This window comes from Colias eurytheme, chromosome 4 (assembly GCF_061535395.1).
Source record: "Colias eurytheme isolate Ceu_HAF_F1 chromosome 4, ilColEury1 Martin Lab GWU primary, whole genome shotgun sequence".
Classification (NCBI taxonomy): Eukaryota; Metazoa; Arthropoda; class Insecta; order Lepidoptera; family Pieridae; genus Colias; species Colias eurytheme.
In genome coordinates, this window is record NC_142983.1 from 7,172,495 (window position 1) to 7,191,793 (window position 19,299).

Genomic DNA, 19,299 nt, shown 5'->3' on the forward strand with positions numbered 1-19,299 from the left:
TTTATACAGATGAGGAAAATTCGTATAAGTCAGGAAAATTTTTCTAAGTCCGGAAAATTTCCATACGCCAGGAAAATTTCTATACGCCAGGAAAATTTCCATACGCCAGGAATATTTCTATACGTCAGGAAAATTTATATAAGCCAGGAAAATTTCTATACGCCAGGAATTCAATTCAATGGTGCTAAATGCTAATAATATTTTTTTTTTTATTTTTTGGTGCTAATAATAATTGTGATTTTCTGCATTGGAATAATTGTAGAGTCCCTAATGTCGATATACAAAAGCCATGTGTTTTTTCATTATAATTTCGATGGGATATACATATAGTTTCTAATTTATAACGTATGAATCAGTCAAGGGGTAAATAAGGGGCAAATAAAAATCAAATAGGTTTTATTTTAAAATAAATGTATTTTAAGTAACAGGCATAATACAAACGATATTGCTATCATGTAGGCAATGTTAAGGACATATCACAAATTAGAGAATATTTTTGGTCTTCAATAAACAGTGAAAATACATGACGTTATGACATATTTTCAAAGTTAAACGATGTGATACTTAAGCTCTTACCTAAGTAGGTAGGTACACTATATTGTAAAAAAAGCTCTATTTAAAATATCAAATTAAAAATATTATGGAAAAAACAATTTACTAATGAATTAAAAATACCTTTCATATACATCTACTTTGTACTACAATCTTAGCAATATTGTACGCTTTCATATTTGTGGTATTTTTAACTTTATTTCGACATTACGATATATGTACCGATTTCTAACAATTAGAGACTTAATTCAGATTGATATAAACATTCACCCATAATCAATATAATATTATAACAATTCCTACATTTTATCTTAAATTAGATGTCAAAGTAAATCTGGCTATAAATAATTAACTCTAAAATACTATTTCACTGGATATTACTTGAGTGTCCTTCAAATAAAAGTATTTTAAAAGGAATGCCAATTCACAAATCTAATTGTGTTCAATGTAATCTTATAAACCTGCACCAAAACTAAATTCAATATTATATTGATACAATTAAACTAAAAAAATACGTGTGGCACTCGGGGACTGCCACGGTAAAGCTATTGCATGCTATGCCTTCAAGCCACACCTCCGCACCCGTCGGAGTGGGGAGCGTGAGGTGTTTTCGTAACGGAATTTCTCAATTCGGTCCCCGTGCTCAAGGCCCGCGATAGAAGCTATGCAATAGCTTAATAAAACTAAATTTAATATTATAAACAATAGGTACTATCACAAGATATGATAACATAGTACTGCATTGATGCAACTGTGAATTACGGGTTAAAATATTACATGTACCTCAATACACGTTTAAAAGTAATAAAGAGAGTGAACAACGAATTAAAAGTCAAATCATTGTGAAAAAACAAAATTTAACAAAAAAGCCGCAATTAATTAATATCCTATCATGTATTAATATTGAGAAGACTTGAGGCAACACTGCAGCCTGTAGGCAAGCATAAATTAAATAGTCTATTAATACTATTTATTCTTTGACTAAACATGTTAAATACACACTAACGCAATATCCACTTGTATACATTTACTATATAAATATGAGGCAAGAGCGGTGTTAATCTTATATCAATGAGTGTCAATACTCAGAAGGCACAATTTTGTTAGAACATATTTTGATAATTCAAGTATTGGTAACAAAAAAATATATCACTTATTATATTATGTACCCAGATGTAACATTTTTTATTTATTTTGAAGTTTTCCAACATATTTTAAATGAAATTCGGTTGGAATTATGTCATTTCAATTCGCTCCTCTGAGCTTCGTTCCAAAAAAAGATGATTTACACAAAATAAAAAAGATAAAACACGCTACAATTAACTAATTGTCTACACTTAAAATCTAAGTCCATACTCTGTGTTCTAATATATTTATTTAAAGTAATACAAGAACCATATGAGTAACTGAAAAGCCCCCATTAAACTAAACTAAAACCCGCGCCAAAAAACGAACGAAAACATATTGTTATCTCGCTTACACATTAGTCAAGCGCATGCCATCTCACTCACACTTAAAAAAAAACATTCAGTTAATTTTCTAAAACTGGCACTTAAAAAACATATTTTTCACTCGCACTTTTGTTTTTTAATCTTTTTAAAAAAAATCAGCCAGCTTCTGAAATAATATTTTTTTTTATTGGCGCGGGCAACACTAATTGTATCAGTCAATGTCAAACCACAGACAACTCATCTTTTATTTAATCTGTACCATAGAGCCGTGCACGTTAGTATGTGCATGAGAACCGTGTTAGTTAGCACTATGGCTATATCGGTGCCGATGTCTATAGTGGCCATGTCCATTTCCTTGAGGAAAGTGCTTGGCGTTATGTAGTGGCAGTAGACTGGAAGGAAATTTTATTTTATTAGGTTTTGCATGATAAAATATATTGTGGTAATATATTAAATGGCACGAGTAGCTAATTTGGAATCCAACTACATATTTCATAACTCTTACAGGAAAAAATATTAGAATAATAAATTGTAAAAATATGGATTATTGAGGAGTAAAAAATATTCATAATTTTGTTCTTAAAAAAATAAAAATGTAATATAGCAAGCGATAAAAGCTTTCTGAAAAAAAAAACCAATTGCGATCTGATTTACGCAGTTTTTCAAAAAAACGAGTTTACTTAAGTATGTACTTACTTTTAGAACAGTGCATTTTCGTCCTATTGAACCCGTACACAGAATGTACCGCAACATGGAAGCCAGCTCTAAAGTACGATATGTGATGCAACCAGCGGAATATGTATGGAGTGTCTCTTAGCGCGAGACAGAAACCGAATATAGAGAATAGACACGCTAGCACTGGCCCTATGAATACTGCGATCTGGAATTGTGAAAAAAAATAGTTTTATAAAGACAGAGAAAAATAATAACGCTGTTATGAAGGAATAAATAATTTATAAACAAACTAGCTTTCCGCCCGCGGCTTCGCCCGCGTTTTCAAAGAAAAACCCGTTCCCGTAGGATTTCCGGGATTAAACCTATCCTATGTCCTTTCACGGGTATCAAAATATCTCTATACCAAATTTCATTCAAATTGGTTCAGTAGTTAAGGCATGATTGAGTAACAGACAGACAGAGTTACTTTTGCATTTATAATATTAGTATGGATGTGGGTGGTGTAGATAGAGCAATATACATATAGGTATAAAGGGTGGATTCATTGCTATTTCTATTTTGTGATTTTTTGGAAATTTTTCCTTTACAGAAACTCTCTTTAAATGTTTACACTATCAAAAACAAAATAGGTAATATTTTAAATTGGCATTAAATATTCGAATCTAAGTTGGACAAAATTTCACAAAATTTAATTTAATTGGCAAAAATTTAATAAAATAAATAATAAAATAAAAAGTATTGACAAAATTTAATTGGACAAAAATAAATTAAAATAGCTCCAAACACATATCTTCAGAAAAAAAATCCTGATAAACACACTATTTATTGATAATAAATTGGTTGTCTGTAAAGTCGGTTTACTGACGATAGTTGAACGTGACAACGTCCGATTGTGCTTCTTTGTCACTCATTCCGCGCTCTCGTTTGCACTTCAAGCCTTACATGGAACGCCTCAGAGCGAGGTAACGGCACATGAGTCATGTTTTTTCGTGCGTGCAGCCAGCTCTATCGAATTATAAGACGTTGTCACGTCAAAAAAGCCAGATAAACACACTATTTATTGATAAAAAACTCACCTTAGTAGGTGTAGTAGATCCAATGAAATATCCCCATGCTTGTGCGCAAAGTGACGTAGCTACTATAGTCGCTAGGAACAGAGTTGCTCTCGTTGGTTCTAGGGGGTTATCCGTTAACCAATATGAGAGGATTACGTATGATACACACGATATCACCTGAAACATAATAAATAAACTATGAATAATAATAATATTATAACTTAATGTTTGGTACTTTGCTTAGAGAGAGATTGCTATTTAGCAATAAAGCCGCCAATTGCTACTGATATCCTGGTATTGTAAAATTAAAAATTGTGTGCAATAAAAAAAAAATATACCTATATGTAACTATAACTATAATATAGTCTATTCCGTATAACTTCTTTTAATCGATATAAATTTTGTAAAAAATAATTAAGACAGTATGAACTACTATTAAGATCATAATGAAAAGTATTAATAATTATATTATGTTATAATATCACAATAAAGAGTATTCAATGCATATTTATTTACTTCAATTATGTATAATACAATTACCTGAAATGGTAACTCCACTGCTAATATCGAAAAAATATACGGTCCTAAACTGTACCATCGATTGAAGTATTCACCCTTTAGTATTGCCATTTCTAATGGAACTGTAAAAGAAAAAAAATAACTATTACATAAATTAACTAAACAATTTACAAGTCAAAGTATAAGATAATTTTGGCAGTATTTTGATGAAGCAACAAGAAATTAATGTACATAACATTATCTGTACCCCTATTGTTCAATTTAGAAAGTTCATTTATATCAATATGTATTGTTTATCGAGTGACTAATTTTTTTTCCGTTAAGTATGCCTAATATTATACCACATTATACCACATTACATAGTTGAACATTGGCACTATGTGTGGTTATCAATTTTTAACACAAACCTACTATGTTATTGTCATGATAAATAACTTTGTTTAGACTAATCACGTTTGCTTTATTGTTTCCCGACATTATCAGTGAATAGTTCCAATACCTTGTGAGAATTTCTTATTTATTAAACATTAAAATTATCATGTTGGACTATATCGAAGAGTAACTAGGAATATTCTGGGTTCTTCTTTGTAATCTATACTAGTAATATTATAAAGCTGAAGAGTTTGTTTGTTTGTTTGAACACGCTAATCTCAGGAACTGGTCCGATTTGAAAAATTATTTCGGTGTTAGATAGCCCATTTATCGAGGAAGGCTAAAGGCTATCATCATCATCTATCATCACCCTAAGATCAACAGGAGCGGTGCAATGCAGGTGAAATCGCGGGGCACAGCTTGTGTAATTTTATTTAGGTTTTTAGTTGACTGCTAAAAATGGTTTGTTTTTTTGTGTGATTTTGGATGTATGTAGGCTGGTCTGCAGGATAAACAGTAACGTAGAGCCATGTATAAAAATTCCACTCATTTTTTACAAACGACGCTTCGTAATTTTTGTGTCAGTTTTTTTATTATACCTCTACTGTTCACTATTAATAAGTTATTAATAGTAAACAGTAGAGTCATTGACCAATAATTATAAATGACGTGCGAAGTTATGAAACAATAGGACGCGCAAAACATTTGTCACTGCATCAAATAAGATCGTAAAATATTTTTTTTAAAGAATATTTTCCGATTATATATATAATTTTCCGAAGATAATATCAATTTAAATATAGTTTTTAGTCGATGTCGTCAAATACTTTTTTCAATAATGCAATAGACATCGTTTTCGGCGTTTCTGTAACCTCAGTGTCATGGATAAGATTATTTGCAAGGCGATACAATCGTACGTTTGAGTCAGGGATGGGTCAAAGTCGTCAAGATAATGACACAAAGGTTATTTATCTTTTTTTTTACTTTGATTTTCTATATTTAGTTAACGTCACACCATACTGGTTGTTTTAAATGTACTCAGTGTCTATAAACTATTCGGTAGAGCGTAGTATCTCGATGACTATGGAAAACCTAGTTGACCTGAATAAATTTTTAATCATGTTATAATTTTTTTTTAAATATGGACAATTCAATAATACTTTGTGCTTTTTGTTTTGTGCTTGGTATAAACAATAATATAATAATGTTATAAATGTATAATCGGTTTAATAATTAATAATCTGTATAAAACATTTTTAAAAATTGTACGCCACATGGCAGATCACAGCGGATCACCTAATGTAATAAGTAATAACTAATAACCCATAATACCTGTGACTCACAATAAATAATTTTTGAATTTGAATTTGAATTTTTTCTGTTCTGCGAGAAAATTAAATGTGAACAAAATATTGGTTAAGAGGACATAGCGACTTTTATGTATTATTTTTACAGTCGCATTATATAGGGTAGGGCGGGGCTAGTTGAGCAATTTTTCACTTGAGCGGATATAGCTCCTCAATAATAAGTCTCAATGAGTCGTTATGCGGCTTGATGGATTAGTAATTTATCCCTTAGCAAAAGTGTCCATAGTAATTTTTTGTAACAAGTCGAATTTAAGAGCTACAGCTGTTTAAATGCAGAAAGTCAAGTACGCTCAATGTACCCCATAGGTGAGGTAAGTTGAGCAAGGGTATGGGGCAAGTTGAGCACTAAGAATGTCTAACCAAACCATGGGTTCAATGTTGACTAGAGAAGTGAAATATGTGTTCGACAATCAGTTCTTTATTTATAGTCTTTAGTGACAGAAAAACAAAACTTAAAATAATTTTCTTTGGATAATTAACTGAAAATAGAATAAACAAAACATCAACGTAACTTAAGACTAACTTTAGGATTAGATTCAGTCTTTCTGTTTAAAATCAGACTTAAATATCTTTAAAAAATATATTATTAAGATCTTAGCAACTTAATCGTCATTGTCACTGTTGCAATTGACACAAACGAAAGTAAGACCAGCACCTGGAACACATTTTGTATGTGCCCATTCCCTGCAAGCTTGACACTGGATCCAATTTTCTCCTGGTAAACTTTCAGCATAGCCTTCGCAACAAATCAGACAGGAATAATCATTATCATCACTTTCTTCACTTGACTGGAGTATTTTTTTACAGACACCCTTCTTCCTTTTCTTACCCATGTTCTTCTTTGGCTTCTTAATTTTTTTTGTGGTTTTATTTTGCTGTTCTTCTAAAGCGTTCTTTTCGGGAGTGTCTGTTAGTATTGCAGCTTTCCTCTTTCTTCTGTTAGTTTTAGCTGCTTTTCTAGGGCCAGCCTTTGGGTATGGTCGTACAATTTCCAGTTGTTTGAGTCGTGGGGTAAGTTGAGCAACTATAGCTCAACTAACCCCAACCCGGAATTTTAGAACAAAAGTGAGGTTATAAAAAAATCGTAAGAGTTATACCCAGAACCTCTCTACATATCAAAAGTACAATAATTATCTGGAAGATTAACACTTACCTGATTGAAAACAGACAACAATTGATTAATATAGACGAAAACTTGCAATAAACGACGTTTTTACTTTTTGGTCACAAAATAAACAAAACGCACGGGCGCTTCACTCGTTCGTCCAGCCACCTCTAGTGATCGCTTGGTGATTACCCCTCCCACGACTCCTTCTTTCCGCCATACGATGCCTATACGTATGGTGAATAGTTTGCGAGATATTTCGATTGCCCAACTTGCCCCTATGCTCAACTAGCCCCGCCCTACCCTACGTAGAGTCACTGAATTTTTTTCACATCAATCCATACAAGTACACGTTAAAATATATTACTCAGTTTATTTACTATATTATCATGTCTGTATTTGTATATGCGTATGTGAATAAATAATAAGTACCTATATATATTGAAATTTTCCGCAACACTCGTAAGACAGCGTAACCGCCATTTCCCAGTGTAAACAACGAGCGATGTTACTATCGTACAAATTTACATAGCTCAGTTTATTTAAATAAACATTTCTATATTTATGTATGTTTAAAGGAGTAAATATATTGGAATATTTACAAAAAATAAAATGTAATTCTAAGTAAATCGTCCCAGAGTACCTACACAACGAGTCCGTATTTAGTATGTGTGTGTCATGATGTAAATATATTGCAAATGAAAAAAATTGGTTGTCTGTATAGTTTACTGACGATAGTTGAACGTTGACAACGTCCGATTGTGCTTCTTTATCGCTCGTTCCGCGCTCTCGCTCGCACTTCAAGCCTTACATGGAACGCCTCAGAGCGAGGTAACGCCGCATGAGTCATGTTTTCGTGCGTGCAGCCGGCTCTATCGAATTATAAGACGTTGTCACGTCAAAAAAAGACGGGTTGCACTCCGGGAGTGCCGGCAGAAGTGAAAACTTGATTATTAACGTTGAGCATGTTTGCTATTTTGGAATGGTATCCGTCTGACGCTTTTTCGATCAGGTCACGTGTCCTGACGCGAGTTTTAGATTTTATACCCATTATAGAAAAAGTGCTCAACGCCGCTAAAGAAGTTTTCACTTCAAAAAAAAGTCTTCAAAAAATACTCACACGACAGTGTAACGGACATCTTCCCAGTGTACACGACGAGCAACATGGACCCGTACAAGTACACATAATTCCCGAGGACACTACTAGCTTCGCTCCCAACACCGAGGTAAAGGTAGCCGAATATTAGCGCTATTACCACGTGAGCGGCGACGCGGTACATGAATAGTGACTGGAAGAGAGAAAAAAAAATGTAATGAAAAAAAGGTAAAAATAAAATTATCATAGGGTAATTTAACACATAGGTTACACGCTCAGTCTGGCGTCAGTTCAGTCCATCAGTCTGCTCAGAATGACGGGAGAATTATCGTCTAACCGGTTGACTGACGGACTGATGGTTCAGAATGACAAAAATACCGTAATAATAACCGTGTTTTTCATCCATCATTCTGGCATCAGTCTGCCGGATCAAACGGATGGACTGAACTGACGCCAGACTGAGCGTGTAACCTATGAATATGAATCGATCGAGTTGTGTCAAAATCGTAACGTTTTAATTTAAATCACATGTCGTTTCTCTTAAAATAAATTCGAAGCCCTTATAAATTTAATATAGTCATAAATTACTACCACTACGTGGAATGCTATATTGTGATTTTATTAGAGCTATGAGGTTTTATTCTCTTAAAACATATATGTATATAAAATAACTTTTGATTTAATTATGAGGCGAAATGTTTTAACTCTCTAGTTACTTATGAAATTATTATCAAAATTTAAGATCAATATATTATATACACTATACACTATGATATTTTATGATTATCTAACTGTAAAAAAAATAATATAATGAAGATCAATGATCTCAAGTCAACAAAAAAAAAAATAATAAGATAAATAGAACTGACGTCAAATCCATGAATTATTCTTAAAAAAAATGAATATTATAAAAACAAGAATCTAAACAATATTCCTGTTTTCATTGTATTCAGTTTAGTGACGTCTTTGGAGAATTAACAAAAAATTAACTATAAGCAATTTATTTATTTTTGATAAAAAAAAATTGTTACGTTCTGTAAAAATAATTTTTTTTAACGAAATATATTGACAAGTTAAGGATAAAGTTATCCATAGATATAATTTATTAGCCGAAAATAGCTAACCAAACAGAACAACCGTAAATCTTTGCAAACAATAACTCGATTATACGAATAAAAATTCAAAATTCTCAAGAATTGTGTCAATATTAACATAAATAAAGGCAGGGTTTTTGATGAATCTTTAAACTTTTTGCAGAAAACATGTGCCTTGCCAAAACACGTGATAATTTGCTGAGAAAACGAGACAATAGGAATAACATTATGTTTATATGAAATGGTGTTATTCCAAAATAGTCTGTTGCACCGCTGAACATGTCATTATTATAAGTTCTATAATATAAAAGGGCAAAATTTCTCTTGTGCGCTACTTTTGAATTGTAATAGAACCTTTTTTGAAACTACAGTTAACGATCTACTTTCGTATAAATCTCTAGTTACATTTAACCGTAGCAGCGTGACCATGATATGTTTTTAATATGACAAATAAATTTGGGTCTTTGTAACGATTCTAACATTCAACTACAAAATGTTCAAAAATGTTCTCTTCTTTGAATTCATTTCAACAGTAAAACAAGCAAACCTTTTTTCATTTTTTTTTCAGTTAAAAAAAGTTAAAAGCTAATGTTAAAAATTGTCAGAATTAAATCAGACTTAACTTTTCCTGTTGGAAATATGACATTCGCAATTTTCCTTCAAGCGAACAAATTATTTGTAGAAGGCCTGAATAATATTTGACTAAAATACTAAATTATCTAGCGTCTGGCGAAATACAATGCTTCGTTTTTTGATAAGATGATTCAGATAATACTTATATTCTTTTTGCTATTAATATTAAATAAAAAAAATATATATGTAATCCAAGATAAATAGCATGCATAAATCAACAAAATCGATTAGATTTTAAAAATTTCTCGCAATACATTCGTTCCTGCAACATTGGGAATTTTCCCAAGGCCTAAAGCCAGTTCTTTTAGTAAATTCTAGAAGAAATTTTATAACACATTACATAAACAATTACCCAATAGGAAACCAAGAGACACAGATCAGTCTAGGAAATCTCCTTATATAATCCAAGGGACTTATTTATATACTAAAATACTTACATAATTTCTTGTAGTCATTAGATAATTCCTATATAGTAACACCCAGGTTTGTCTGAGAAGTCCTGAAGGCCTATACATGTTCTTGGTACAGTTTTGTTGGTATTTTGTATTGCTGTGGAGAGATTTCATTGGGGTTTTCATTGTGTCTAAACCTGGAAGAGATTTATGGAGTTATATCACTGTAAGTGGAGATATAACGCTGTTTGTCTATGAAGTTAGAGGTAGAACAAATAATAGAAATTGAATATTGAAAATAAATTACATTAAATTTGTTTGTGGTTGAATATAAATTTGATTCGAAGGATGATCAATTTAAAACCAAAGACAGGATGAACGTACAAAAAAGAATAGTTTAATAAAAGCAGATTTTTTTTGTATAACTGATCGATCGTTAGGTACACAAAGTTAAGGTTCATTCCAAAATTACAATAAAACTAAAAAAAGCAAATTGTACAGTTATTTGTTTAGATTTTTTTACACAAATTCGAAATGAATAGTACAAAGAAGTTTTATAAGGAGATTAAGACGATACCTACAGATCATACAGATTTCATCTAACAAATTTGACACAAAATGTTACACACAAATTCGGTTTAACCCAGTTAATACCGCTTATGGTCATACGTAATAGATTAAACTTTCTGTTTTGCAACCAACCCGTTTGCCCAGTAAGGGCCCAAGTTAACTTGTATGTTGTAGGGCGATTTCGTAATCAATTAATTCTTGCTTAGGTACGTTTTGTAAAAAATATACAAATGTATGGATGTAATGATATTTTTTATAAATTACGTTACTATGTAAAATTGATTATTTGAAATACTGTGTTAGTTATTTATATTATATTTTAACCCGTTGAGCCCCGAACGGCCCGATGCGATCGGTCCACGACACAATAGATTTTCTATTGTGTTTGTGATTCCGGGGTCTGAGTTATTAAGCGGAATACTTATTAATTATTATCTATCGGTTAAAGAAAGTATAAAGTGCACAAATGATAACGTAAACAAAGGAATTTTTTACAAGCTCATTTATTAGAAGCTTCATAAAATGAGGATATCAGTTCGTATCATTAGTAAATGCTAATAAAAATGTAAACGATACTGATACTTATTGCATCCTTTTTTATATTGGCTGTCACAAAGTTTAACGAACCATGATAAATATTGATAAAAGTAAACAATATTTTTTCTACTATTTGAAGTTAAAGCAATTAACTGTACAAGTAAATAAATATGATTAATACTTACTTAAAAGGTTAGGTAATGTAGATATTATTGGTACATCTTCCGCACTGCCGGTCGCTGCGGGCTCGTGTTTAAAACGACGCATCGTTTTTGCCGCTTTTTCTAAATCCACGTCATATTCTCCAGATGCAACTTCCATTACTAAAAAAAATATAATACTCAATAAAAACTATAAAACAATCATTTTAATATCAGTTGTAGTTATAATACAGTTGTATTTTCGATTAAATAACAGAAAAAAATAGACAATGAAACAATTAAATTATTATTCAAGAAATTTTTAAAATAGGCGCAAAGTTTGAATTTGGAATATGTAATTTGTTTTTAATTTGTCACCATCATGGAGGTTAAATATTTTTTTTAATGCTAGTGATATATTTAAATTTTAAATGATTGCTGAATTTCAAATTAATCCAAGTAGTTAGTAGGTAGGTACGTAAATTGGTATCAAAAACTACAAAAAATATTATGAGTATAAAGTTATCACGATAACGTGGAAAAGTGATGCATGAGAACAAATATATATAGCGATTACTTCGTACGACTTATTTGCAGAGCATTACAAATATCACAATCATACATAATATTACTCACAAATAATACATTCATTCATATTTCCTATTACCAATCATAGATCAAACAATAATAATATTTAGAAACGGTTGCTCTTGGGAAATGTTATACGGAAATTACAAAATGATCTAACAATAATCATTTACAGGGAAAATAAAACACATCCGTATTTCCTTAAGCTAAAACTGAATCAATATTAATCTTATGATTTTTACATTGTAACTAGTTTTTATCCTTTGAGACATAGAATCTCAATGTTGTCTCATATGTGAAGTTATTCCTCATTAACGTTGCTATACGATTTTGTAGTAAATAAATTGATTTTACGCTTTTCTAGTATTGCATTTTCAAGATCTTAAGAAGTCGATAATACCTTATTGGCGTCTTTCTTTCTTTAATGATCCCTCGGATCTCAGTCAGAGTGGACGTGTTTGTGTTCGTTTCTCTAAAAATATTTTTATTTGCGAATAATTAATTAAATTAAATCGAAACTAAAGTCAGCAGTACCAGGCGAGCATAAACCGTACGAAGTTATTTAGCGTCGCTGTGGATGTGCGAGTGAAACAATCTGTGAGTAAAAGAGCAAGCGTTGAAGTAAAATTACAAATAAATGTACTAGGAGAACATCAGTAAAAGAGATTAAAACGCTAAAAACTGTACAAAAAATTCACAACGTCCATTAATGTCGTCTTAGCTAGTTGGACCGCAGTACGGACGAGACAACGTCTTGAGGAAAGCGAGTTCTAGGCCCAACAGAATATATTGAATTTTTTATATTTTATTTTTATTATTTTCTTTTTATTTATTTTTTGGGACTCATAATGCCCCTTAAAAGAACACCACCGACTGGCTCATCTAAATCAAAATGTGATACCGAATCGGACTCAAATACTCCGTCTTATGGAAGACAAACTATAAATATAAGCCAAAGACGTAAACGCAAACTGGAGCACGGTGAAGAATTGAGTGATTTAAAGGAATATTTTAAAAAGGTGTTTACGGAATTTAAAGATGAACAAGAAAAGAAATATGCCTCCTTGCTTAACAGATTTGAAGAAATGAATAAATCACTATCAAATTTCTGTAAGACAACGGAATTCATTTCAAAACAATACGATGATTTAAAAGAACAATTTAATACCTTAATAAGCGAAAAGAAAGCACTTCTTAATAACACGAATATGCTCGTAGATAAAATCGAAAACTTTGAAAGGCATCAAAAAAGAGCTAGCCTAGAATTGAGAAACATACCTTCACGTATACCGGAATCCAAAGAAGACCTTTTTAAAATAGTAATCAACACGGGCAAATTCCTAAGTGTTCCTGTCGCTACTTCGGATATCTTTGATGTATTCCGTACTAAAGCAAATTCTCAAGGCATGAAATCTCTGATAGTTGAATTTAATTCAGTTATAACTAAGGAAAAATTTTTACAGTCATTAAAAAAATATAATCAGATAAATAAACCAAATTTCTTCAACTCTACAAATCTGGAAATTGAAGGACCGTCTAAACAGGTCTATATGTCAGAATCTCTTACCGCAAAAACAAGACACCTTTTTTATTTAGCCCGAGATTTTGCAAAAACCAATAACTACAGCTATTGTTGGACATCCCGAGGTTTTGTTTATTTGAAGAAAAAGGAGGGTAGTCAAGCAATTCGCGTAAACTCGCAAGATATTCTAACATCCTTATGTATATCAAAATCTTTGTAAAGTTTAATTGTTTTAGTTTTGTAAACTATTTTTTACTTCCAACTTATTATGTATTTATTGCTAAAATGAATGTAAACAATTTCAACAAACACATTACATATACACATATTAATTATACATTAATTATTTTCAGAAACACATATTTTTATCATTTTATAAACGACACCAAATTCAAATTCATCCTCCAGTACTACATCATAACTACCATTTATATTGATTGTGGATCTGAATGTTATTTGCACTTCCTCTACAATACAACCGCTTTTATAATCCGTTTAAAAAAAAGTAAATATTGCTTAGCTAATTTAGACACAACTGCTTGTTGTTGTAAGGCTATAATATTAGGTTTTCTCTTTGTCGCAATTAAAAAAACCCCAATTTTAAATACACTATATACGTTTCTATGTACAAATGTAGAAGGTATCGTTATTTTGTATTGTCTTAAAAAATCGTCTACGCCCTTTTATATAATGAACAATCAGTATTATATCATATTATTTAAAACTAGCTGTTGCCCGCGACTTCGTCCGCGATTACGTCAGTTTTCGTCATTCGTCGTTTAAAAAAAATACGTGACACTTTATTTTTGAATGTTCTTAATTGTCTCTTATAAAAATTAACTACATTAAAATTGAATACTCTGATAAGAAAATCTTAAAATCGGAGGACATCGAAAATCTGAGGAAAACATGAGTGAATTTGATTTAAATTCTACATTACTTAGTAATTCAAATAATAATCTAAATTAAATGTAGATTAACAGTTTGAGCGCATCATTATATATGTACCTAATATGTACATTAATATGTACCTAAGTATTAAATTACGTTAGTTTACATAGTAATTTTACTAAAAACACGATGACTTTCTTTCGCGCTCGGTACAACAAACTAAGCATGTTTGTGGTACGTGGCCCGCGTCACTCGACCCCCCGTGAGTTCCCCTCCGTTACTATGCGAAAATACATTCGTCGCCCTACTGTAGGAAAAATTGTAATATTTTAAATTCGAGAAATATTGATTTCTTGTATTCGACTATTCGTTGTAGTCGAATACAAAATATATTTGAAGAAACTTAGGTTGGCCTTCAGGCAAAAGGGATCCTATCAAATGATAAACTTGACCTTGTATCTTAAAAGTAAGCATGAAAGGATCCTCTGATAATTGTTGAGCACCAAAGGATCATTTAAAACGCACTACTATAAGAGCGAATATTGTCTAAGAACTGTTTAGATTGCACATGTTCCTCTAAAAGTAGTGATTTCAAAGGTTCTGGTGTATCTTCAAACGAAAGCCGACTCCTTACTCCTCTTTAAAGCATTACAAAAAGAACATACTACGTTAATATCGCCTATACAGAAGATGATCTGTAATCAATTGTGAGGTTATAAGCAAACCCACTTTTATATTTGTCGGACCACACCACCGAACTCGTAGATTGATCTTCTATGTTTACCTCTAAGTCATTAAGACTGTCGAAATCTGTCTACAGTAAGACGGGCCTCTCGCTATTCGTCCGTTTCAAGAGACCAAATAGTTTTAATTCTTAATCTTTCATTAAACAAACTTATTAATCGTACTTGTCTCAAATAATCTTGTCTCAAATAATGGTAATATTCGCGTCCCTACTCTAGTCATTGCTTATGCTCATGTTCATCTTCAAGAGATCGAATAATATAATATTATGGTGCACCCTATCATTTGTCAAACGGTCTTCATATTGAGTAAAAGTTTCAGATTATCGAGATAAAATATGCCATTTGCGATCAGCTGTGAGACGTTATACCCTCTCAGTGAAGGTTTCGGTCTCACAGGATAGTACATCCCGTTCGCGGTCAGCTGTGAGCCGCAATTCTCGTTGTGAAGCGGTTTCAGGTTCTCGGCATAACACATGTTGTTTACGGTCAATAGTAAGCCTCTTACCTCTAACGATCCTTGAGAACTCTTATTTCTCATTTTCTTAGCTTTGCTCGAATTTCGATATAAAGATTTTTTAGGTGGCACTGATGCGAGTGAATAAAAATTAAGTTAAAACGGACTGAGAGTGTTATAATCATCAATCATCATCATCATCAATACATATACATAATAAAATTGTGGAAAAGCGATGTCTGTACAATGAAAATATGTAGAAAAAAATTAGCAGGTGTTATTATTAAATCGATCTTGAACCCAAAACTGTAGTTAAAAAATTTTTTGTCTGTTTGTCTGTATGTTTGTGCACGCTAATCTCAGAAACGGCTTATCCGATTTAGATGCGATTTTCACTAATGTATTGTGGTAATCTTCATTTAACATTTAGTGTTTATTTCATGTCAATCGGTTCATAAATAAAAAAGTTATAACAATTTATAAGTAGGTAATCACGGCGAACATTTGCTAAGGCATTCTATTGTACACTGTACAGTGTACGATAAAACGCAATTTATCTGTTATACGCTACAGTTATTCCTTTACATGTCCAGATGATCATATAAAAATTCCCCAAGGGTTTGGGGGTAAGCTGAGGTAGTAGGGGGGGGCGGGGTCAAATTAACATTATGGTTACTTCTAATAGGTAAATTTTCCACATAAAATGTCCTTTAAATTATGTCGTATTATATTTTTAACCCCCGACGCAAAAAGACGGGTGTTATGTGTTTGACTGCTATGTATTTCTGTGTGTGTGTGTGTGTCTGTCTATGGCACCGTAGCTGGCTAACAGGTAAACCGAATTAGATGCGGCTTTTTTTTTTGTTAGGCAGCATATTTTCCGACGCTGGTTCTTAGATAAATTGTATCAAAATCGGTTCATCCACTTATTATATCTACATAGGGGTAAAAGTGGGAATGAAAAAAATGATATCTTATATATAAAATTCTCGTGTCACAATGTTAGTCTGCATACTCCTCCGAAACGGGTGGACCGATTCTCATGAAATTTTCTGTGCATATCGGGTAAGTCTGAGAATCGGCCAACATCTATTTTTCATATGTACCACGGGCGAAGCCGGGGCGGACCGCTAGTAATAATTTATTTTTAAAGATCGTCGGGAAGTTTATGAAATTATTTATTCCTTTTTCTATACACTTTTCTTCGTCTAAACGGTTTAGTTACGTGCTCCCTCTCTCTTTCTTCAGCCTTTAGTTACGTGCGTGAGACAGGAAACATCTAATTTGGATTTGTTGCTGGATTTGATAAAAATTGAGTATCGATTAAGCTGATCAGTGGCTACACCATACATTATTAAAAACATCCATTTAAGAAAGGAAGGAAATAGAATTTGCTCCTCTCCCCCCCTGGTTCCTAAAAAATAATATGACATAATTTAAAAGAAATTTTACGTAGAATTAGTTAGGCATTTCTTTTTTGATTTTCGATATTATATACTAATCATAATTTTTAATTACAAAATTATGTAGTAACTATTTGGTATAGGTTAGGCATTTCATTTCTTGATTTTCTTTAATAAGTTGGTACGTAAGTTTATTAGCTCAGTTTAGTAAGAAATTTTAATAACAATTCTTTTAATTATTTATGGTAGTACGTATTTACTCAATAATTGTATGTTAAGTAGTAATTCAGCATGGGCGTAGCCACGGTGGGGCTGGGTGGGGCGCTTACCCTGGCTTTGATCTGGTAGGTACCAATTGTGAAGGGGAGTGGGCGTGGGCGTTGGCGTGGGCCTGGGAGTGGGCGTGGGAGTGGAAGCATGAAAATAAAAACAATTATTGTTGCCCACCCTGAGCCCATGGTCATAGGTCCCATAGTCACTATTCCACGCGGACGAAGTCGCGGGCACAGCTAGTAGACAAATATAATCAGAAAGCTTTGAACTCCTAAGCTCAACCATAAAAGATAGACATTTATGATGTCGGGAGATATTTTTTATATAATATGGAGAACATTTCTTTCATACTTGATTTCTGTGTAGCTTTAACCCTTAAGGTTGCACACGCGACGAAAGCTTAAAAATGGAGTTACTGCTCTGCTCACGAATATGAAAAATAATTGTACCAAGTTTCGTTTAAATCCGTCGAGTAGTTTTTGTTTCTATAACGGTTATACAGACAGACAGACGGACAAAAATTTTTGGCGTCAGTGTCGATCCCTAATCACCTCGTGATAGTTATTTAGGAAATATATTTCATGTACAGAATTGACCTCTACAGATTTAATATAAGTATATAAGTATGTATACATATAATTAGATTCCAATTTCCATGTAACGTTAAATTCGACTATACAATAACTAACAGACAACGCCGGTTACTCTCGTTTCCGTAAGTTGAGGCGGCTACATATTCGGTCCTCATAACTTCACTTTTTGTGAACGAAACGACAGCGCGGTTTAATTTGATGCCAACACCATCAAAAAAAAAGGAAATATTTTTAATTGTGAAAAAATATTATGATTTACACTATTAATACTATTTTAACATTAACACAAAATATAAGACTGTGAGTGTGTAAAAATAAATCCAGCTAGTTTCACATCAAACTTATGTTTTTAATTAGGTATACGACATGAAAATATTATATTAATTACCAAGCAATAATCATACAGGTAAATACTGAACAAAAGTATTAACAGTCAAAGTATATTTTTACTTACAACATGTAAATGATGAAGGAATAATAATTATCAACGAACTAACCTTTTTGTATTATAAAGAATAGATTAAATTCGACCACTAAAGAATGCTGGTTCGAGTCCCGCCTCGTTATCGAATTTTTAAAACACGAAGATTTTTAAAAATGTAACCAATGAACACAATCAATATTAGATTAACTGTAATGGTTTCTAGTTTGACTTAAAATAATAAACATCTACCCTCACTTTTAAAAATGTAGTATATTCACACGAATTATAAGCGCACCTTATAGGGAAGGGAAGATATGGGTTAAAGAGTTAAATAAGTAAATAACATAATTATATTTAAATTATTAATTTTTAACATTGTGTTCAGTAGTTTTAACATGTAAATTGATTTGATTTTTACGAAATCTCATAGATGGCGCTGTTTCAAATTTGTATACTAATAAATTCATTAAACTGATTCTCTGCCCAAATTACGTAAATGACATAGTTTTTATTGTGTAAAGCTAGATAATAGCATGGCTTACCCGAAACCAACATTTAAACATGAGTCTTTAGATTGTACGCTGTCGTAATACACGGAATACGTAAGAAAAAAAAAGGTTCACAGCTCCTCCCCCGGAGGTGATAGCATGATAATATGTTTAAAAAAGCCTCACCCGACCTGTTAGTAATATTCATGCAAAATTTGAAGTCAATCTATGCAGTACTTTTCGAGATTAGCCTGGACAAACATACAGACAAACAGACAAACAGACAAACAGACAAACAGACAAAAATTCTAAAAACTATGTTTTTGGCTTCTATATCGATTATAGATCATGGATTATGT

General features: G+C 32.0%; 1 protein-coding gene across 1 annotated transcript in view; it reads right to left on the minus strand.

The window, feature by feature from the left end:
* Positions 1-2,155: 2,155 nt before the first annotated feature.
* LOC149909063 (ATP-binding cassette sub-family G member 1) overlaps positions 2,156-19,299 on the minus strand; it is a 56,283-nt gene continuing 39,139 nt past the window's right edge. The window contains exons 7-13 of the mRNA XM_090120669.1: positions 11,604-11,741; positions 10,357-10,508; positions 8,217-8,385; positions 4,274-4,374; positions 3,755-3,910; positions 2,700-2,883; positions 2,156-2,395 (exon numbers count right to left, since the gene is read on the minus strand). Coding sequence (XP_089976795.1) covers positions 2,241-2,395; positions 2,700-2,883; positions 3,755-3,910; positions 4,274-4,374; positions 8,217-8,385; positions 10,357-10,508; positions 11,604-11,741 — 1,055 coding nt within the window. The 3' untranslated portion in view covers positions 2,156-2,240. The remainder of the gene's footprint in view (positions 2,396-2,699; positions 2,884-3,754; positions 3,911-4,273; positions 4,375-8,216; positions 8,386-10,356; positions 10,509-11,603; positions 11,742-19,299) is intronic.